Below are 22,958 nucleotides of genomic sequence, written 5' to 3'. Positions count from 1 at the left end.
TAAGTTAGATATCAACTGATACCTGAATTGTGAAGTCATCCACAAATTATATTCAGAGAAAAGTGTTGGCTTTATTAAACTGAAAAACAGGATACAGTCTTATAAACTTGATATGCACGTTTAAAAAAAGAAAAAAAAGATTGTCTATGCAGACTTAGTACTGTACATTAAGATAATGTTAGTACATAATACCTGCAATACTATTTTTCTATTCTACAAATTCACACTTTGGTGGGGACTTTTGGCCAAAACTTCAGAATACCTACATCTTCTAACATTCATTCATAATGTGTAGGATCTGTACACAAGCTCACCAGAGAAGTGATGCATTCCATAAACAACTATAAATGTATTAAAAACAAAATTTTAACCAGGCAGCATCAGAGCTGTAAACCATGGATACAAACAAGACTAATTGTCAAAATAGGTCTGAGACTGACACCTGCCTACTGGCTATGAAATAACTGCACTACAATCCACTGAGAGAGTTGTTCATACTGAAAGAAAGGCAACTTTGGTAACAATGTACAGATTACCTTATTAAATATGGATGTTCATCAGACTGGGCCATGTGTAGGAAATTCTGATTGTCCAAAATCCATGATAGTCCTGCAGATGCAATCGTGAAACTGCTCAGTATCACAAAATACCAACAGCAAAACTGAGCAGGTAAACTAAGCAAACAAGCTAAATATTCTTACGAACATCGTTGTATTTATCCCCCTCTAAACAGTGTCAACCTAGCTGAGCCTAGACAGTGATAGACAGTAGACTTACCAGACTGATACTTGAGTCCACCTTTCGATCCAAGACAGACAGCCGTGTGGCAGCTCCTCAGCCTCTACTCTTGTGGTTGGCATAGCTTGGGAAGCCAAACTGGGAGACCATCAGGTTGGAGAAGCAAAGCGGCATGACGCCATAGATCTGTGTCAGCCTGTTCAGACAGTAGGATCTCTGAAGAAGGTGTTCTGGACGATGCCACATACCCTGGTACCCACTGCTGGCATCCTTTTCCAGGTTGCGGAGGTCCACGGGTTTGACAAAGATCCCAGAGGGTTTGTTTTTGCTGCCTATCGAGTGCTTCCTCAAATACAGCGCTACAGCGAAGTTCATAGCGATGTCGTCACAATTCTGTGTTTCATCCACCAGCGCATGCACTGCTTGAGGTTGGTCCTGGAAGTGCTGCAGGTAGCGACGGTGGAAGAAGGCAGCACCGACTAACACCATGGAGTATCTGCAGTGGGCGGATCAAGAAAGAAGTATTAATAAACGGCCTTTCAAATCAAAAGTAGGATCAAATAAAAGGCATTTTATTGGCCGCTTGTTTGAGGTGGAGCTTGGAAAAGAAATCATAACAAAAGCACAACTTACTTGTCACCTCCAGCTCTTTCTGGGTCCTGCAGTTCAAAGCTGCCATAACTATACACTCCTCCTGGTGTTGAAACATGTTTCCGAGGGACAAACCCAACAATCTGGTCTGGAAATTGCTGCAGAACCAAAGACAAAACAACTTGTGCTGTACCTGCTTAAGGCCGTCACATTGTGTATGATGCAGTACTACGGGATGCATTTTTATGTACAAACCCCAATTCCAATGAAGTTGGGACATTGTGTAAAACGTAAATGGAAGCAGAATACAATGATCTGCAAATACTTTTCAACCTATTTGAATACACTACAAAGACAAGATATTTAATGCTCAAACTGAAAAACTTTTAAACGCATTATGAAGCACAAAATACGATAACAGCGACTGTTGAGCTGAAGCTTGATGTATGACTTCAGTTACGAGAATGGGATACAATTCCACTAATGATGTTTAAATAATTAGTGTTCCCAAACACATATTGAGTGTAGTTAAAAGGAAAGGTGATCTAACACAGTGGTAAACATCACCCTGACCCAAGCTTTATTGGAACCTGGCAGGCATCAAATTTAAAATGATTGAATATTTGCCACAACAAAAAAAGTTTATCAGTTTGAACAATAAATATCTTGTCTTTGTAGTGTATTCAATTGAGTATAGTTTGAAAAGGACTTGCAAATCACTGTATTCTTTTTTTATTTACGTTTTACACCACATCCCAAATTCATTGGAATTGGGGTTTGCACATAATCAAGTTAAATCCAAATGTAATTTAGCTATACAATGTCATCCACATTGTCCCTGAAGCTTATTACCTTCCAGACAGAGAAAGCAAAACTGATGTCAGGAACACTGACCAGGGTGTCGTCATCCAGCATCAGCACAGCTAAGAATCATAGCAAATATCAAAAAAATGCCACTGAAAAATTTTTGAAACAGGCACAACATATAGGTCTATATAGTCATATTTAAGAACCCAACTCAAGCATACAATATGCAAGCTGATCTATATACTGACCATCAGTATCGACCTCAGGGAATGGTTGTAGTCTGTTACGCATTTGATTGATAGTCTGCTCCTTGAAGACCACAGGGACCGGATGAGGCCCTAAAGACGTCCATAACTTAAGAGGTGTCTGCTCTCCAATGTTGTTCCAGACTATGATAATCCGTTGAAGATGAGGCACTGCCTGGTAATGGTTTAGGAGTTTGAGCAAAACGTCTGTGCGGTTGTATGTTTGGATGATGATGGTGAACCTCTGCTCCTCTTCTGTGCTGTCAGCATGTTGGTCCTCCTGTGCTGGAGGATTCTGCTTTTGTGATGTTGCCCTGCGTAGCACTCCCAGGACAGCAACACCTCCTTGGTCCTCAGCAGCAGGCAGCAGAGCGGTCAGGGCTGCACCAACCAGGAGTAGCAGCAGGATTGGCCAAACCAAATAGGCTCGCCTGAGCCCCATGCAACATCGGAGGACTCTGCATTATAGGAGGTACATAGCAGGACATCCCATTAAGTGTTGGGTGGTAACAGATTACATTACAGTGTTACTTTTCTTTTTAATCCAATCTATTATGTAACAAATTCCAAAAATTGTCATGTAATTTGTATTCAGTAACTGACTACATTTCAAAGTAATCTGACCCAACTCTGATTATATAGAGTAAATATATGAACAATAATTACCCATGGATTTGTCCCAATTAAGATATCCCAGAATATAAAGTAGACTCAACTTAGGATGCATTAAGTCTGATATAAGACAGAGACGCGTGGCTTTACACTCAACTGTAACTTATTTTTGTGGAAACACTTTCCCTGGATTCATCATAACGCGTTGCATGTCCTCGTGAGGCTTTCAGACATAGTAGTTACCTGGATGTAACTCCAGTTCTTTGGTCAAATCATCTCTAAAACTAATGAGAGGGACACATGCAAGATCTCTCCTTGATGCATATAAGGAGATGAAGGTGCTTGAAGACCTCTAGCAACTACAACATGTAAAATGTAGAAATTAATATTTATTTATTTTCACTTTTTTTGTTTATCTACAACTTAAGTTATCATTTTCATCCAGTGTGCTTGATGGTGAGAGGTATTATTGTCATGTTTTCTATGACATGATACTGTAAATACAAAAACGATAGATAAACCATAGACTGTATAAAAAGGGGATAAACCAATAGGTAAGCCTGCTAGAGGGCGGAGCACATAGCCTGTGTTATAAAGTCATTCAATGTAAATAACCGGTGCACATTAACAAGAGGAAACGGTTGCTGATTAAATAGGGTTCAACAGCAGCAGGAGACTGCTCAAAAAAATCTGTATGAGTCCCACAATATTTTCCTTGAGTCGAGGGTCCCTCTCTACACATGCTAAATTTGATCTGTAAGAAAATTAAAGTAAGTAAGTTAGCTTACCCCCTCAAAACTGCCTCATTCTACGAAATTGTTTTACGTTTAACATACAGTAATTTGGGGGCCAGGAATATTTTATATATATATATATATATATATATATATTTAAAGTATAGCAGACAGAGCTATTGATTTGCACTAAACGCAGCTGTAGTGATGCTTTCTCTCCATAACTCACCTCATTTTGTTGACACTGCGCACACAGTCCGTTTGCTTTTACACAGTCGCCATGTTGGCTGTGACCAAAGAGCCTAAAGGGGGCAGAGCTCTTACGTCACACGCTCACAGCGCCATCGTAGCGTGAGTGGAAGTCAGCTGCGTTGTTGGAAAACGTAGGCACAAATTGCCAACTAGTTTAAAAAAAAAAAGAGTCTGTTTGTTGACAATTTATAGAGTTTTGTACAAAACTTTCCACTCTCTTAAACACATTTATTATCCCTTGGACACCGACGCCATGTCCATGATTCGAGGCACCTCTCCAGCCGCTCCAGAGACGCTAACCCCATCACTTTCTTCTCGTTAGGTTCTTATACAGTCTTTGGGCGTTAGTGGTGCAGTGTTTTTACACAAGGACTTTGGACAGTTGAGGGTCCTCGTAAAGTAGCCCTACGCAAGTGTTCAGATAAAAGGCAAGGACACAGATGATCTTAAACGTTAGTAGAGCTAAAATAATAGAAGAAGAAGAAATCCTTTTATTCATCCCGCAAGGGAAATTCAATTTTTTCCCTCTTTTATTATTATTATACAGGTGACACACAGTGGCCCGAAATACACACATGCACAAACAGGATCTATATACATGCAATTAATGGAGAGATGTCAGAGGGAGGGGGCTGCCAATGGCTCAGCGCCCTGAGCAGTTGAGGGCTCGATGCCTCGCTCATAAGTACCTTGGCAGTGCCAACGAGATAAACTTGCATCTCTCCAGCCACCAGACAACACTCCATTCATGGTCCACACAGGGACTCAAACCAGTGTTTTGAGTCCCTGTGTGGTTCCCACCCGAGTCACCTATGGACTGAGCTACTGCCGCCCCAATAACACTTGTAGATTTTATGTTTATTTAAGTATTCCCACGGTATTAGACAATGCCTTCTCTTCTGGGTCCTAAACTTAAGTTTATTGAGGAAAGACAGTACGAAGTCACTGGTCAGTAGATTAGTTGACAGATTCTCATGCTGAGTAGTGATTGGCAGACTAAACACCTTTTGTAAGGGGGGCCTCGGAGAACCTCCACTAATTTTTTTATATACATAGTTCAGTCTGTCAACCAATGTATTCAGTGCCTTTTAATTTGTGGTTATGGCACTAATTACTTGTAAAACAGTAACCAGCCCCCCCAGCCCCGGGTAGTCTGCCCCCTTTCCACCTTGCACACAACTATCTACCAGAACGCTGTTACATTGTGTTGCTGTTGTTTCAAGTATTGTTAAATAAACTAATAATAGCATCCACCATCAGGTGGAGTACCATCCTTACCAGCAGCCCTACAACCTGATCCAGTACTGCCTGAAGGAGGGTATCGCATTTCAGGGGTACTGCCCTCTGGCCAAGGGTAAAGCTGTAAGCGACCCCACTATTATCCAGCTGGCACAGAAGTATGGATGCACACCTGCTCAGATCTACATCCGCTGGAGTATTCAGGTAGTGTAACAGTATCACTCTATTCCAGTGTCAAACTCATGTTTCCACTCTATTATTATTGAACATAATTAATCCGAGTAGTGAGTTACTTTCTAACATAAATGTCAATACCACCATTTTTACCTGTTGGTCACCACAGTGTTGTTCATTATTGTATTCCTCTTAGACTGGAGCCATTACAATATCAAAGTCAACCAAAAAGGAGCGAGTGTTAGAGAACTGTCGAGTGAGTTGGGAAAAAAAGAATAAGACCATTCTGAAATAAGCAATTACCTTTCCAACTTGTCTTTATTATAATTAATATTGCTTGATTGTTTTAACATTTTTAACACCCCGTCTTCGTCATCTTTGCACTCTTTTAGGTGTTGGGATTCCATCTGGAGGAGGAAGACATTGAGGTTATAAAGAACTTGCATGATGGGAGACATATGGCCTGGGATCCAACAAATGGGGAGTAACACCAGCCGTGTATGCTGCAGAAATTATTCACTAATGCCTGGTGATTTCGATTGGTTATGAATGTTGTGAAATTGCAAAAATTAAAATTTTTACTTTGAGGGAAAAAATACAACTTCACTCAAATGATGTGTTTTGGGGCAGGGTCATTCACACCACAGCTGGTAAGCTTAGGTTAGCACAAATACTGGAAGAGAGAAAATATGTAGGGCTTTTCCTTTGGCACTTTTGGCCATTCTGAGCTAAGCCAAGCTGCTTCGATTTGCATTTCCATTACCAGTTAATGTGCAGGAGAGCAAAGATGCAACAGAATACCTTTTTGTCCTACTTCTCCCCTGACATGATATATCTGTAAACAATCCAATGAGGAGGAGTGGGTATGTAGCCTATTGAATGTCAATCAAATTAAATCTGTTTAGAAAACTGTAATGTTTTACCGCCCCAGGTCCAGGTTTTGTGTTTTTTAGAGTAAATTATGTCTTTGCTCATGTAGAGGTGTTGTGCTTTTGAAAACACAACACTGCCATAGATGTTAACCAATCAAGATCCACTTTACTTATTCTGGACCCTTTGATCAGCTCCATAAAGACTGTGATACAGTTGAGAGCTCCAGAACAAGTGAGTTAAGCGGACCTTATATCGAGACCGTTTTGATCACAAGGTCAAGAACGAACAGTCAACCTCAAATCTTTAGTTGAGAATGCTTGGAATGATGACAAAAATAATGCTTGATTGTACATGTTTTCAAACCAACTTTATGCTGTGGCATGTGGGTGATGATGTCCATACTGATTAAATAGCCTCTTCTTCCAGATACTGTAGAAGAGCAGTAACTTATTCAGGTTGAAAGTTAAAATCTGCTGCACCTTTGACCCCAACCTAAACACACTTTACACTTTTGCAGAAAGTGTTTGGGGTCAGAAGAAAAAACGAAAAGTTGCTGTTTAACTTGTTGAACTTTTAAAACTAAAGACAATGACACAAGTATTCAGAGTTAGCAATATCATTTAATCCTTTCCCCTCAGCTTAGAATCACTGTTGTACATAAGTTACACTTTGTTTTCTCAATTTCACAGGTTCATTTTTTTCTCTCTTCAAACTTCCAGTTTGACCTCCCTCTCGTATCAAACGAAAAAAAAAGCAGATTGTATTATACAAAAATGCAAACCAATTTTCACACAGTGAATTCTCTTACAAAGTCATAAAATGGCGTAATAATGGCTACATCCACATTGGAGGAAGATAATTCTAGACATTCCTTAATGGAGTATAATATACATATAAAAACTTATTTTTTTCTTGCTGAAATCAAACCTGTACCTTAATTTAAGAGATATTTTACAAGGGAGTAATCATATAAAATAGCCATTTGCGAATTTCCCCAGAAAGTCAGGGAATAAAATGTGAGCCTCAAACAGCAGTAACAGAGTTCAGTGGTCATGGGCGGGAGTGGAGGGTCTAACTGGTTATGTAGAAGCAGCAGTTCCACTCAGAAACAGAAACACACAGGAGATTGAAATGAACAGCTTTGCTAATTACTATCGTAAACCACCTCATATGTCATTGTTATGTCAGTTCTACTAATCTGCTAGTCGTGTAGTGTAAACTAGGCATAAGCTAAAGGCTTTTTTTTGGGCTTATTCAGAACTGCAGGGACCTATCAGGTAGAATCAGCATTGTGAATTGTTTGGTTGACTTGCACTTAGAAAGAATGAGAAACAACAGCATGTGTTGCCACTTCATGGCATTATAATAGCAAAATGAAGCTGGTGGGCCAATGTATTGTAAAGAACGGTCAAAGAAGAACCAAACTATTGTGTGAATGTCACTTAGATACTCTTAGCTGTTGCCTAGACATTAGGTCAGATGATGCATTCAAGACTGTAAGACTTGCAGGTAAGTAAATTCAATCAACTACTGTAGAAACAAAAAAACAAGAGGAAGAGAAACTACAAACCAAGCTAGGTGATTTCCTTAAAAAAAAGTGTTTTGCATTATTGCATGTTGCTGTTTTACATGACAGTTTCAAAAAAAGGGGGGGGGGGGTCTACTAGAGTCCATCTGTATGACTCTAAATCATGCCAATTCTTGTTTATTTGTATGTTTGAGATCACCTCAAGCAGCCAAGGTAAAGGAGCATCGCAATGCCAACCTATCATCAGAGACTTCCTGAATATCCTCTTGGGGGCAGGGGTGGGGAAAAACCCCCAACACTTTCTAATACCTCAAAACTATCACCCAGTACAGCACACTTTGAGGGGAAAAAAACTTAGGGTACATTTTCTACAATACAATCTAGCACACACAAAACGTCTCCATAAATTTTCCAAAGTTACAGAATTTTGTCTTCTTCGGAAGCATAGTCTATAAAGAACATCTTTGTTTGAACACAAAAGATTAAGTGAACACACATCAATGCGCACAGAAGTCCTTCGTCTGGGAAAGGATAAAGTCTGTGTTGGCAACCAGTGGACACAAACAAATCAAACAACAAAAAGAAACAAAAACATTTTGCTGATTCTAAGTAGAGATCATTTAATATAAATGCTGAGCGAGTAAAATAAGAGGTGGCACATTAATAGTGCTTTAGTATATTAATGTATGTATACATACTCATATGTATAAGTGAGCTGTGTACCTAAACAATAAATGTAGCGAAGAGCAGCCAGAGGCTTGAAGTGTGGTAGGAAAAAAAGAAAAAAAGAAAAACCCAAACATCGACTATCATGGTGCTGACAAATTGGGAGATACCCATCAAACAACCTATGTGAGAGACAATAAATTTGTGTCTACATTTGACTCATCGGTTATCAAAATGTCAGTTTCTCAGTACCTTCGTCTTTCTTAAACGAAGGCTCAGCGTCAAACTTAAACAACTTGACCCAGAGCGTCTCCTCTATCCTCAACTGTTCAAATACAAGGACTCACTCGCTCTCAACAGAGCTGTAAAACTGTAGCCAATCATGCTTATTGTTTACGAAAGGCAAAGAGCTCCATGGTGAGCATCAGCAGTAAACAATTTACATGATGGAGAAAGAGCAATAATAGTGGTAATGGTGGTGATGTTAACATCAAGGTGTGGAAAGGAAAATGTGATAGTTAATAAATTATTGTAATACTCACCAATTAAAGATGCTTAAATATAATGAACTTATCAAATCTGCTTGCAGACAGCCATTTGTGAAAGTCAGTTTTGTTTACCCCCCAGTAACTAACAATAATATCAGGTGTAAACATGATTTCAAATCTACTGTGCTACAACATTTACAAAACAATAAGTCTGAGTTTTGCTTGAAATTCTATCATTTCATGCCAGAGAGAAGAACATGTGTTTAGCTAAGCTCAAGAAAGCTTTCACTAGGTAAGCAACACACCCCAAATCGTAACAACGTAAAGCATGAAAAAAGTTAAACTAAATAAAAAAAACAAACAAACAAGGGAAGGCAACTTCATAGAAGTTAGGAGAACAAATGACAAGATAATCCCAATAGGGAGGCCTTTTGTGTGGCCAGACGAGAAGCTCTGAGGAGGGAAATCCCTATTTACCCTTCGTTATAAAGACACTCATTCGCCAGACTACCGAGGCAGAAAGATGTACTTTCACTCAGTCTGATCATGTGCATTCACCCCAAAAAAATAAATTTTTGAGCATGCTGTGAAAAATCTCACAACATAATGCTGAATGCAGCCTATAGAGCACAGGCGAAATACTTTGTCACCAAACCACATCAGGTCACACCACAACCGAGAGAAGCACATAGTAGATTCCCTTATAGAAAACATGTGGAAAGCTCATTATCAAAAAGACTTGCTGCAATCTTTAAAACAGAATGCTTCAATTAAATATACTGCTTTCAAGTATGAAACGGACATATGATGTGTTCATAAAATGCACTAACAAAATCAAACTTCTTGTGGCAGGTGATTACGTGCATGTGGTGCAAAAGTGATGTGAGACACCAATTCAGCTGAATACTGGTGGAATATTACTGCATTTCCCTCCTCAGACCATCTACACCTGGGCAACCACTTTTTCTTTTTTTTTTACGATTCTGGGGTGAGTACCAAGTGACACAACGCTGCCTACAATACAGATCTTCAGATTGCAAGAGGAGATCCTCAGAGTGCATGTGATAGGGCTTGTTAGTCTGTTCCTCTGTATCTAACCATTCATCTATATGTATGCTGGTACAACCTAAGCAAAAATCTTATATGGGGAGCATCGATCAAATACTTGACACTTTTCCTGTGTTTATTAAAGATGGAATATGCCTATATTTTTTGAATGAAATACCACTGTCAACATTACCACCATTTTCTCTTCCTGATACATCTATTGTGAGCCTCATTAATCTATTATCCCAGTACAAAAAAAAAGAAAGAAAAACTTTTACACACACAAGAAATGTTATCATATGCTCTGGTTTCCAGGCAAGGAAAGTCATTAAAAAAAGCTCATTCACAGAACAAAAAGAAAGAAAATTCATATCACGGCAGATACTGCTCATCTTCTAAATAGAATGGGTGTATGTGTGCCTGTGCATGCTTTTCAATTGAGCATCTTGAGTGCATGTGTGTATGTATGTGTGTGTGTGTAAGTGTGTACTGCCTAAGAGCAGGAATGGACGACGCCATTCTTCTGCATCTCTGAACCAGTGGCACCTGGATCCGAGCACAGGCTCAACACAGATGTCTTATTGGTCAGTGACAGCATGGACCCGCCCACTGCACTTTCTTGCAGACCGCTGGAGCCGTTTGATACCTCGCTGAATTAAAGACAGAGAAAAAAAAACCCAGATGAGAAGATGGAATACTGGGAGAAAGTCAGGCTACTAAAGAAACCCATTTATATTTGGGGAATATACACAAACTCATGTTCGAGTATAGGTTTACCCACCCAAGAGCAAGGGAGATTTCTTCCAGCTGAGTCTTGTGCTCTGGCTGTCCATTCTCTGCAGGTTTCATCTTATACTGCTGAACATCATGGGCTACTTGGTTTTCCTGGTTTGGGAATGGATAAAACATACTTAGTTGCACCCAGTTAGGTATTCTGTTTTTGACAAAATGTTCCAACTGAACCCTAATCAGTAATTTTCTTTAAGGATACAAGCCATGGCTCAGATCACTACAATTGTTATTGCATACATATATGCATGCACTACTGGTATAAAACGTGCCATAATAAGCTCTACTGTGTTACGACACAGCTTCCACAAAGAAATGCTCAAGAGAGTATTTTATCCATTATTCACCCCCTTACCAACAACCCACCCCAACCTTACCAAAGCCATCTCACGGGTCCTTTTGCCAATCTCTCTCTCCACCTGGTGGAGCTCCATGCTCAGCTGTTCACTGGAGACAGCATTAGTACTTGTTCCCCCTGTTGGCCACTTGGGCTGTTGCTGCAGCTGAGCTACTGCTGCCTGGCTCTGGTTGGACTGCACAGGCTGGCCTGCCATTGCATTGGCCTCCCTCTGAAGCAGTAACGAGTTAGCCTGCAATTGCAAGACAAGAATGAATGCATAATTTGTAGATTTCTGGCAATAATCAGAAGAAATGCAGTGTCAAAAAAACAAACAGATTTTGGAGACCAAGTATTTCAGTGTTGACTATATTTTGAGGACTGCTTCTGTCTTCACCACATCAATTATGTTAAATGATATCAGGGATATAAATACATAAAATATGAAGTCATCTCTTTAAGAATTTAAAAACAAATTTAAGAATATTTTTAATGTTTAAAAAAAATGCAGAATTGGTCAAATATATTTCTGTACTACCCAGACCTTCCTAATTAGAGATCATACACACCTCCATGCTTCGCATCTGGGTCTGTTGGTTAATCTGCTGGTTGACCTGCTGCAGCTCAATCTTTAACTGTTCTCTGTCTGGAGCTGCCATAGGGAGGCTGTGAAGATGAAATACAGTAAAATTAACAACTGCTCAACAATTATCTTTATAAGCTACAAACTTTCATTCATACGTTTCTGATTTTTTTCTAAAATGCATTTCATATGAATATTTAAAAGATTATGGAAAAACATATTCAATCCTCACCGCTCATTGAAATGTCCCTGAGAGGAGGCGGCAGTCTGGTGGGAAGGGTATGAAGCTCCACCCCATCCTCCATGGCTTCCATATGTGTATTCTGCTGTTGGTGAGGTGGTAAAATGCTTGTAAAAAAATGTTTTCATGCAAAACTGTAATGATTAAACACTGACAATATCACTATAAAGTTTAAAAGAAAAAAATTTTTTTTTTGTTTTAATCATTTTGATAGGTTTTAGTATTTAAAAATTCGACTTTTTGCTTTTTGTCAAGTGAAGACGGATCAATATCTCGATATTAATAGGTTTATACATTAATACGTTGTTTTGCACATGTTCTGTTTTTACCTGGCATGGCCATATGTTTAGAGTTTGGGTTCTGTGGAGTTGAGGCCATTGCTTGCACAGGGCCTGTGGTCTGGTAGCCTGTCTTTGAAGTGCGGGAGATGGCTCCGAAGCGCGATACAGTGGGCTGGGGGCCAAATGGGATGATTGGGTCATCGTCTTTGACTTCTGCCCCCCTCCGAGGAGCCTCCAGCGATGGATCCCTCAGACCCTTAGCCTCCGCATTCTGTCAGACAAAGGAAAAGAGAAGGGTATAGAGAGAATAAGTGTGGATATGGAGAGATCTGAGGAAACAGCTGAAGGGCAACAAGTACCTTTCTTCAACTATTAAACGCTTACTTTCATTTGGGTAAATTCAGGGAATCACAATCAAATAAGTCAGTAGCTTGCACTTATTATCATCACCTCAGCCGTGAGGCTTGTTATATTGTAATAATCTTGTTCAGGTTTTGTACATTAATGCTGGATCATTCAAGACAGAAACAGATTGCATACGTTTTACCACGGCAAATTCTGATACTAACAGAATTATCTATCTGCACTCACCATCATGTCCATGGTACCAGGAACCGTAACATCTTTGGGTTTAGCATCCTTTGTGCCAATGTAGGAGCCAATAGTTTCACAAGACCAGGGAGAGTACTGCCCCGCGTAGTCAGACTCTCTGTATTTCGCCATGTTTTTCGAGCTCTCCTCGCCATACTGCAGACACGGAACAAACAGAGATAGTGCTGTCATTAATACTGACATCTACTACAGTTCTTGATTTATTAAATGTATTAAATGTTTAATGTCTGTGAATGATTTGAAACAGTCTCAGAGACACATGAAATTCACATGATTCTCACCTCTGGAGGGTAGTCGCTGGGGAAGGGATGAGAGAGAGTGGGGGAAGCAGCAAATGGTGGAGGGGAGATGACCTTCCTTTCCTCCAACTGGGATAACAGCTCCTGTCGACGTCTGTGCAGGTAGTCGAGGCTGGGTTGTGAATTGCTATATGCTGGCCCCTAAGACACACACGGGAAATATTAGTGTTGAACTGCTAGCATTCATTTTGTATTTATTTGAAACTAGGCTAGCATCACAAAGAGTTAAACGGCAAACAGCTAAAATACATCCAAATAAACTGACCCTGACATAAGCCCTCATGGGTGGGGGCTGGGCACTCTGTGTATAGTAGCCATCAGGAGGGTATCTATCTCGGGCACTGGGTTCCTGGTGGTAAAGGGAGTTAGCCTGTCCTGTAGATTGCGGGGGCATATCCAGAGGTGCGGGACTCATTCTGACCATGCCATCCCTCTGAGATGGGTAAGGCTGTGGTGGAGGTGGTGGGCCAGCGTAGGCCCCGTGGCGACCTCGGTCATGGTGTGGAGGGTGAGGGTAAGAGAAAGGTGGACCAGAGTGAGGACCCTGGTAGGAGCGCTCTGGAGGGCCGTAGCCAGGATAGGGGTCCTGGTAAGGGGGTCCTGACTCACTGGGAGGAGGAGGGTTACGCATGTAATCCCGAGGGACATACTGTGGTGGTTGCTGTTGGTAGGGGTACCCTGAAAAATAAATTACATTCATTAAAATATAAACTACAATAATTATGAACATCAATTTCCTGAGTTGAGCACATTTTCATCATTCAGTTGACTTGGCCCCTACCTGTCGGATATTGTGGGGGCTCATACTGAGAAGCAGATGGTGGTGGACGAGTTTCATAGCACATCTCAGGGAGCGGTTGCTGGGGGTACACTGGTGAACCTCTGGCTACCACAGGCATATGCTTCACCCCAGAGAGATGGTCCACTGGCATCCTTGCATGGTTGATGGCATGAGGTGGCAGAGGCATACCAGGTTTGGACAGCACAGGGTCCAGGCTACAGGAATAAATGTCAGATTAAAGAAAACGTAACTGACAGTCAAAGAGTCACTTAATTAAAAACAGCTATGTGCCAGAGATTGTCCTGAGTCCACAGTGTATGATAATCACCAACCTGCAGAGAGATCTTTTTGCTTATTTTATCTATTCAGTGATATATGTTCTCTCCTCTGCAGACTGACACGCCATGTGCAACCACTGACATTTACCAACTTAATACAACCTAGTGTTTACGCTTGGTTGAGTTGTGGACAGCAACATAAAATATGGCAAATTATGTATTCAAGTGGAATTTGACTGAAAGAAAGGCTTATTGATGCATACACATTCCAGTCTTTATAAATGCAATAGTACAAGGAGATACCAGCACTCACTACATTTAGTCGCCAACAAAAAAGGGTGAGAGGTATATTTATGAATGTTTTATTTACAACAACTTTACTTTCAAATAAAATATTCTTCTCTCTCTTTCTTTCAAGTATTTAAATTTTACTTCATATGTAATAAATCTAAGTTCATAACAAATATTTACAGGCCCAAACTAAATTTAATAAAAAATTGTGGACATGGCATGCAGTTGCCTGTTATTTGGCTGACAATTTATTAAATGTACAGAGAATGCTACACTCACGGATCAGGTGGGGATCCTGGGGCACTGGGACTCCCTCCTTCCATCTTAATGGGGTTACGCAACAGTTCATATGGGACTGTGTCGGTGCCACGGGCAATGAGCTGGGGCAAAGATGGTCCACCGCTGCCATTTGTGAGGGGTGAAGGCTTCCGGGTCACTGCTACATCAAGAGGAAGGCCCTCATCTGACATGAGGCCTACTGATCCAGGGAGGCGAGCTGCCAGTCGCTTATTCATCTTACGATACCTATCAAACATAAAATTTGGTACAAAATGTATAAGAAACACTGGGTGGTGTGAAAATTGTTTTATTTCGACTGCAATTTCTAGCTTAAATGCTACATGTTGATATTTGTCAGACTCACTTCTCCAGTTCTTCCTGAGAATGAGCAAAGGTGCAGCTGGCTCCACGGGGACAGCCTCCCTTCTGTTTCATGTCACGACACATGTATGTCTTGTACTTGCTGTGCTGAGGAGGCTACAGAGAGACATCAAGTATTGTTGAAAAAGAGAACACATAACTTTCAAACTGTCATTATAGCAAAGCCTATTTAGGGTTGTTGCCTGCCTAACAACATCAAACAGAGCTGAACACTCAATGGTGGTGATATTAAACATTACAGTTAGGGCTTGGTGACACTGACAAAATCATTTGTAACAACATTTTTAATAAAATACCTTAGAGTTGGTATACCAATGTGTTACAAAAAAAATAAAAATAAAAATCATGTAGTGTCTTAGTGAGGTTTATGGCCACCAGAAGGGTTAACAGCCTTTCGTGTGAGGAAAAACGTTCTTTCTAAAAGATATTTCCTCATTTGATGTGCTAGTTATGGGAGATATGAGCTGGGGCCCAGTTCTTTTTGTGGTCCAATGGATAGACTAACCTGTTGAGGGTCAGCTCCTTTCTTGCTGTGGTTCTGGATGAAGTCCACCAGGCCATGCACCACTGTTTTCACTGCTACCAACCCCTTCTCAAGCTGCTCCCATGTGGGAGGGGGAGCATCTGGGGAAATAGAAGATGATAAATATAGACCTTGATCTAAATACTTTAATTCTTGTCTCATAAGATACAAATACACAAATATTTCTGGGAAAGCCCCATAAATAAATCTTATATATGGGAAACAATTAAATTATGTAAATTATGCAACAGCTAGGCTCTGTCCAAGACATAGTATCACGACATATTCTAGCATCTCAGCTGCTTGTTTTGACCCAACTTAAACATGATACAAAAAGTGTAAGAGATAGGGTTGAGAAGATGCAGAGTTCACCGTTCTGTTACATGTAGAGTCACAAACTCAAATCCGATTTACTCCTTAAAGTCATTACAAAACCAAGTTTATTGAAGTGTGCTTGTTTCTTACCAGGACTGGGATCAATGTTGGCCAGTAGTTCCAGGTGGGGCCGCAGCCTGTTAAGGTTGGCTGGGTCTCCGGTCCTTTGCAGCGCAATCGTCAGCTCCTGGACACTCTGAGCAAAAGACGCTGGAGTCTGCAGCTATGCCAGGCGCAGAAAAAAATGGGGAGTAAATGCTTTAGTAGGTTTAAGGATCCCACGATTTCTTATGCAGGAACATGCATTCATATAAGGAGCTAAGAAACTGAAACACAATCTTTGTACAATGAAGTGGAAACACACCTTGTCTATGATAGACTGCATGTGTGACTTGTGGGATTGATCTCCATATAACAGAGAAGACCACTGGTCAGGTGCAATGCGCAGCCCCCCCTCCATGGCAATCTGAACTATCTGAGAGTCATGTTCGCGCCGCAGAGCCTCGTATGTACGGAACTCCTCTTTCAGCTGCATCAGGGATGAATCTTCATCACGTTTGGTCACCTAGGTAGCCAAAGAGGAAGAAGGAAGGAGTTTAATTTTTGTCATTTTTCCCCTCTGGCTTTTTTTCATCTTGATGAGTGACAAGCAATATAAAATCTCCACTGGGGAAATACACCAAACAAATAGCATTGTATAAGCAATTATTAAAAACAGAACAAAAAAAGACCTCAGGTATCTGTATGGCCAGGGTCGCTCCAATATTACAGAAAGGGTCCTGTCGTAGAGCAGCCCCACATGACATACACCTTTTTCCACAAAACTACGAACAATGTATGCAATTATCTTCTGGTTTTCAGCCAGTGACGTACCTTGAAGCAGGAGGCCCTGTAGAGAAGCTGCACCACATGCCCTATGCTAGTCTTAGAGGCCTGCGGGAAGCGTGGCTCAAGCCTCTGGACTACAAAGAGAACCAACACCTTCCTGGACAGAGCAGAGCCATCCTCTAGAGCAAGAAGGACCAACTTTAGAGCTTCCTCCTGCATGGCTGGGGGGATAAACACAAACATAAAAACCATGAGTAACAGCCGATTGCCAGAAGCCAACTTTTACAGAGGACTGCTTTTTTTTCAAGCATGGAATGGGCTTGTCTCAATTTGCAGTTGATGATAAACTACTCACCGGGACCCAGAAACTGACATCCTCGTGCACGGACAGCAGCCCACAGATTGGAGGAAAGCTGCTGTGGATTCTGGTGCTGCAAGATTAGTTCGGTGACAGTTCGCTCACCCAGAGAGCGGGCAGCTCTCATGGCTCTAACGCGGCCCTCCTCTTCCACAAGCTGGCAGTGGACCAGAGTCACCAGTTTCCTCTGCATGGGTCGACTCAGCATGCTTTGGGCTGTGCTGCTCAGGCCCACACCTGGTGAGAGATTAGTACAGGACAACTGGTAAACCATGGGATTATATACTCAGATACAATAGACACTCAGTTGCCAATTTACACCTTGTTCAACTGTTTTAAAGAGTAGTTGATTCAACTTTATGATAATTTTGGGGGATGTAGTAACACCTCTACATTGAAAGAGTTTACTGTAGCTACTTCCCCTTTTTAAGTGCTTCCTTACACTACAATATCACTTCTAAATTTAACCTCAATTTAAGCAAAATAAATTGGCACTGAAAAACTGTACATAACTCACGTCTGATTACATATATGCTGATTGAAAAAAAAAGACTCAAGACTGTATGATTGACAAAAGATCATCAGAAGTTAGTTGTACGCTACAACCCTCTTAATTAATTTGTTAATACAAGAATGGGTCAGGCTTGTTTTTACGCACCCTGCATGTTACTAATGTTTGCACTTTTATAAAGCCTGTAGGTTCAACAGAATTAAAATGCTAAAAATTAATCAAATCAAATTAGTCAAATTATGTCAGGCAGAATGGTATTAGCAGCAGCAATTCTAAGCGACAGCATTATTTTGTTTAATTTAACTTATGATTTAAACTGTTTTTTTTACTTGTTTTTAAATAAACCCTGGTTAAATGACCTTGTTTAGTCAGAGTTTGCTGTGAAAAGAGTCAATATTAGTTGTTTCAATAAAATACATTTTATTACAAGCTTTTAACAGTTAATTTGCCAACGTGGAATGATTAATTATCAACATGGCCAATGATTGATGGAGAATTTTGGAGAAGTTTGCAGTTGAAGAAACAAATAAACAAATAATGTCAGTGGTCTGAACAAAACCAATTCATGGTATATTTCCTTAAAGCAGTAGGTAAACGGCCCATGTGGAGAGCAAAAAAGGTGGAACGCATTGACCGTCATGCTATAATGGAACCCATTGGCAAATGAATGACGATGATTTAGATTTTCATTAACTTTTTGTTGTTGTGTTTATATGCAGATGTCTGTTTAAAGACATGCCGTCTCTCAACTCCAACTCCATTCTCGCTTCTCAAGTTGCTATTCTGCCAGAAAGTCTTGGCCTTGATATACAATAGCTACGCTAGAAAGCCTAAATATTAGCTGTTGACCCCAGAGGCTAAATTGCCGTCAGACAGATAGCGGATGGGTTCAGAGATTGGCAGAGTAATAACAAACTCATAGAATATATTTATTTAAATTTAGTTTAATACAGATTGTTCTAAGTATTATTAAGCAACAGTATTCTCACATATGACAGTGTCAACTAATCATAATGAGAAGAACAAACTATAAAGGTAACAAACATGTGTTTGCTAATATGTTCTACCTCTGGTGTTGCTTAGAGGTTTGAGGTAGAGGGCCAGCTCCTCCACACACTGCCTGGCCTCCTCATAATGCTGCGAGTCCTCTGGACTGGTAATCAAGGCAACCGGCTGAACTTTAGGAACCTGCGGCGGGACACAGAGAGGGAAAGAATTAGGCAAACCTATAACATTAGCTTTTTAGTACAATTATTTAATGTTTAGTGGAACAAAGACCATTTTCTTTTAATTGTTTAATGGCTAAAACAGCTAAACGCACCTGAGTTTAGTGGTTGACTGATTTTTTTCAATGGTGGATGCAGATATTTAGACAGCAGGGGGGGGCAGTGGCTGATATATACTGCAAATAATTTTGTTATTTTTGCCATCTAAAAAAATACAACAATTTAATAATAACAAATAAAACACTAAAATTCCTAAATTTAGATGAACATTTATTTAAAACTGTCTGCATTGCCTCTGTTTAGCCTGTGTGTTTGATTGTAGGCTATAATTTGCAGCATAGTTTTGAAAATGTGACAAACATTGTTTTTGAAACATTCCATTGTTGTGTGCATTGGCTCCGAAAATACTTCAGTTACACCTGCTTACTGTACTACAACCATCGTAAGTTACTATTCTGATAAATGTTTTACTCTTCTGGAGTAGGAGTGGTGGGCTGGGGACGACTACGCAATAGTTTTTGAGAGCCCTCTGAGCTAGTTTAGCTGGTTGAAGGCTTGCTACTGTGACGCTGATATCTGCGTTTATATGCAAGTGTATTTTGGCAGAAAAGTGACATAGTGAAATGTATGAAACCGAGGTGCTTTGTTTAAGCTGCAAACATCTACAAAGGCAAAGTCGAACAACGCAACTACTGAAACAAAACCAGAAATTTAGCATAAAGACACTCCTTATTTATATCTTTCAAGTACAGTGAGGCATATCATGCAACTGCCCTGTGTCCTAAGAAGCTATTTTTCAATGACTCCCTAATTATCCTATTAGAGCCATGGTGAGAGGGGTCAAGAGTATACTACTACATTTTGAGAATTACTGCACTGTACTGTAGGCTTATGCTCCATTATCTGCACACAGATGCTAATAAACACTATTTAAAATAGAGCCAAGACACCGAGGAGAAGCATAAATTTCATCATGTTAGTATTTTCATGCTATGTGCACTTTTAAGCGGCCACACTTTCCAAGCTTTGTGATGGATGATTTAAATAATCTGTAATCTAATCTCTCAATCAAAAATAAATTCTTACTTTAAACTTTTTGCTTTGATACTAACCAAGACAACAGAAGCTTTTGGGAAGCTCATGTAATATATAATGGTATTTACATGAATGACAATGGTACCAAACTATTAACTTCCATTTTTATGAGGGCAAATTTATTTGATTGGACATTTTGTCCAACTAATCTGTAGAAGCACATACTGTATATACAAGGCACTCAGCTAAGAGACATCACAGTCACGACTATATTAGACACGCAACAGCCTCAGAATCAATACTGATGCTATCCCTTATTATACAGTGAAAACCTGGAAACTTGGCAAACAAAGCCAAAACATCATTAGCTGTGCCTCACCCTGTTGGTCAAACACGCCTCTGAGAAAATAGCTTCACCAATTGTGCCAGCACTCAGTGAACCTACAGAATTAAAGTAATTACTCAATGACTGGAGTATGACTCATAAAAAGAATTTCCAAACTATGTGCTTCCGGTAATAGCCCATGTGTGCTCTAATACAATCCATAATCAGTCATTACAGCAAAAACACTCTGGTATCTTAGGTGACCCCACTACTCAAATACATCCATCATCAAAACCTAGCATCATCGAGGGGCTCGACATTAATGTTGTCCGAACAATATCTTTGCCAGAAACGTGTACATATACAAACACTTGTCTTACCTGGCCTCCCACCAGCTGCAACAGGGCTGTGTTGACAGGTAGTTGCTCGATGTCTGTGTTGATGGCTGTCTGGTCAAAGGGACAGGCCTTACGGTGCAACTTGTTCAGGCACATCTTGCAGACAGTATGTCCACAGCCCAAGCTGATGGGCCGGCGAACAGTCTCCTCAAATGTCTGTGTGCAGATTGGACACAGCAGGAACTCCGTCCATTGTGGTGCTTGCACTGGCATGGTTGTATGATGATGGGACGAGTGTGTGTGTAAATGTATGTAAGCTTTAACACAGAGAAAAATCTAATAATAATAATACATATATATGGAAGATTCCACTGGAATCAAGATTTTTTTCTTCCGAACTCAATTGTTCTTAAATGTCCTCACACATTGTGGATTTTGGATCACATTGCGTGATGAATACTGTAAAAGAGAAAGACAAAAAATAAATCAGAATTGTGCTAACATTCATAAATTTGAACGATTTTGCATACAAGTAAAATGCAGCTTATTAAGTGTATAATGCATTCAAAGCGTATCTAAGCACATTAATAAAACAGTTGTGTTGTGTATGAGTGCATCTGTATTTGAGAAGGCAGTGGAATGACAAAACAGTTTTTTTCGTGGGACCACTGAAACAGTACTAGATTATACAGCAAAAATCCATAAACGAAAGTCTATTTGTCTTTGGTTAATGTTGATGTTGAGTCGTTTATAAAAAGTAAATAAAAAAAAATAGAGCTGACTCGCTACATATTTCTACGATACAGGGAAAACGGGCGACTAAGGACCAAAACAACTGCTGTGTGGCCTACTTAGAGGAGCTGGTAACTACTATGACTATGGACAAAGGGTCCTGAAGAGGCTAACAACCAAGTCCCTCTGCGCTATCTAACTTGTTATGAGGCTAACGTTTGTTGATAGAGCCGGGGAACTTTTGTTTATTTTTTTTACTTTTGGTCAACGAGGTTTGCTATCGTGACTGCAATCCTTTTCATGTTTGGTTATATACACACGCACAAATGTTTTATCTGGTGTGAGGCAATACGTTAGCTAGCTTGTAACGTTAGCTTACTGTTAGCCCGCTAAGCTAATGGGTGGCTAGTTTTGCTAGCGAGCAAACGTCGTCCGATGATAAAAAAAAATAAAAAATACAATGCGCCGTTGGTTAGTCATAATACAGTCAGTATTCGGGATGTGACCGTTGTTGTGAATGCGTTACACTGCCAAATAACATTAACGCTGGTTACAATCTCGTGTAACGTTGGTGAAGGAAACGACAGCTAGAGAAGAAGAAGCAGCACAGTGACACTGGAGCCGTTTGACTTGCAACAGCGAGATTATGTAACGCTAGCACCCGAAACTACCCAGCATCCATGCACACTATTTAACTTCACCAGACACACTCAATTACTTTAGTTCAGGATGTTCGGAATAATACTATGGTTGTGTTGAAAATAAGCTAACACAAATACCCCTCTAGTACTCGCCCGAACACAGAAGACTAACAGCCGGGCGAACAAACCACACTCCTCCCTCTGCTAGCAGTTAGCTTCGTGTTAGCAACAACTAACCATGGCTATGCGTCATAAATGTGACTAAAACAAAAACGTGCAGTTTCTATCGTTAGTTTCCTTCAGAACAATGAACATAATTAGTGTCCATACTACTCACTCACTCCAAAATACTTGGAAGATTTTCATCTTTCTTTAGGAAATTGTTGCGATGTTTTCTTGCCATGTCGACTGTGCAGCTTAGCTGCTGCCGAGGTTTTGGGGAGGAGGGTGTCAACTCGACAACAGAGCCGCTCCGCTAGCCGGTTACAGCTAGCTGGGGAAAGGTGTGTGTATGTGCGTGCGCGTGTGTTTGCGGGTGCGAGTGCGTGTCTGTGTGGTTATGTGCCAATGGCGCCCCCTACTGACATTGAGCCGCATAAACTACGGAGGACTACATATGATTTAATTCTCACTAAATAAATGCGTAAATAAATAAATACATAGATAAATGTGTAAACAGATACAGGAATGAATAAAGAAAGAAATGCCGAAATAAATGTATGAATAAATAAACGAGTAAAATAATAAATGAATTATTTACTTCTACATTTGTGTTGACCTGCATTTTTCTATTCCTGTATTTCTGTGTCCATGTGTTAATGATGTAGGAGGTCCAATTTATTAATTAATTTATTTCAGCATTTATTTATTAATGTATTCGTTCATTTATTTCTGTTTCTATTTCCGCTTTTATTTATTTA

At 40.2% G+C, this 22,958-nt stretch overlaps 3 protein-coding genes across 5 annotated transcripts; 1 reads left to right on the top strand and 2 right to left on the bottom strand.

The window, feature by feature from the left end:
- Positions 1–2: 2 nt before the first annotated feature.
- Positions 3–4,015, bottom strand: extl2 (exostosin-like glycosyltransferase 2). The gene is made up of 6 exons (XM_083927706.1): positions 3,957–4,015; positions 2,385–2,839; positions 2,182–2,252; positions 1,372–1,487; positions 778–1,234; positions 3–609 (listed from the first exon to the last, which is right to left on the bottom strand). Exons 1-5 carry the CDS (start codon positions 3,959–3,961, stop codon positions 835–837), a joined length of 1,047 nt encoding a protein of 348 aa, XP_083783832.1. The 5' UTR covers positions 3,962–4,015; the 3' UTR covers positions 3–609; positions 778–834.
- On the top strand, positions 4,008–5,880 carry LOC310957881 (aldo-keto reductase-like; the record flags this gene model as incomplete). The annotated part of the gene is made up of 4 exons (XM_083928619.1): positions 4,008–4,073; positions 5,240–5,422; positions 5,589–5,648; positions 5,785–5,880. The coding sequence occupies 4 exons, from the start codon at positions 4,008–4,010 to the stop codon at positions 5,878–5,880; spliced, it is 405 nt and encodes a 134-aa protein (XP_083784745.1).
- A 985-nt stretch (positions 5,881–6,865) lies between these two features.
- rc3h1b (ring finger and CCCH-type domains 1b) lies at positions 6,866–22,514 on the bottom strand. Of its 3 annotated transcripts, none has more exons than XM_083928131.1 (20): positions 22,376–22,514; positions 20,708–21,124; positions 18,809–18,929; positions 17,228–17,467; positions 16,918–17,093; positions 16,409–16,609; positions 16,135–16,267; positions 15,652–15,770; positions 15,130–15,242; positions 14,766–15,011; positions 13,918–14,132; positions 13,402–13,814; positions 13,119–13,277; positions 12,817–12,972; positions 12,274–12,496; positions 11,936–12,029; positions 11,690–11,786; positions 11,161–11,373; positions 10,776–10,879; positions 6,866–10,644 (listed from the first exon to the last, which is right to left on the bottom strand). In XM_083928131.1, exons 2-20 carry the CDS (start codon positions 20,936–20,938, stop codon positions 10,488–10,490), a joined length of 3,411 nt encoding a protein of 1,136 aa, XP_083784257.1. In that variant the 5' UTR covers positions 20,939–21,124; positions 22,376–22,514; the 3' UTR covers positions 6,866–10,487. The 3 variants fall into 3 exon arrangements, with proteins under 3 accessions (XP_083784257.1, XP_083784256.1, XP_083784258.1); XM_083928130.1 differs by having other exon boundaries at positions 22,380–22,465; XM_083928132.1 differs by having other exon boundaries at positions 11,936–12,026; positions 22,380–22,465.
- Positions 22,515–22,958: the final 444 nt, after the last annotated feature.

Source organism: Echiichthys vipera (assembly GCF_963691815.1).
Source record: "Echiichthys vipera genome assembly, chromosome: 15".
NCBI lineage: Eukaryota > Metazoa > Chordata > Actinopteri > Perciformes > Trachinidae > Echiichthys > Echiichthys vipera.
This window is presented reverse-complemented; position numbering and strand designations above follow the sequence as displayed.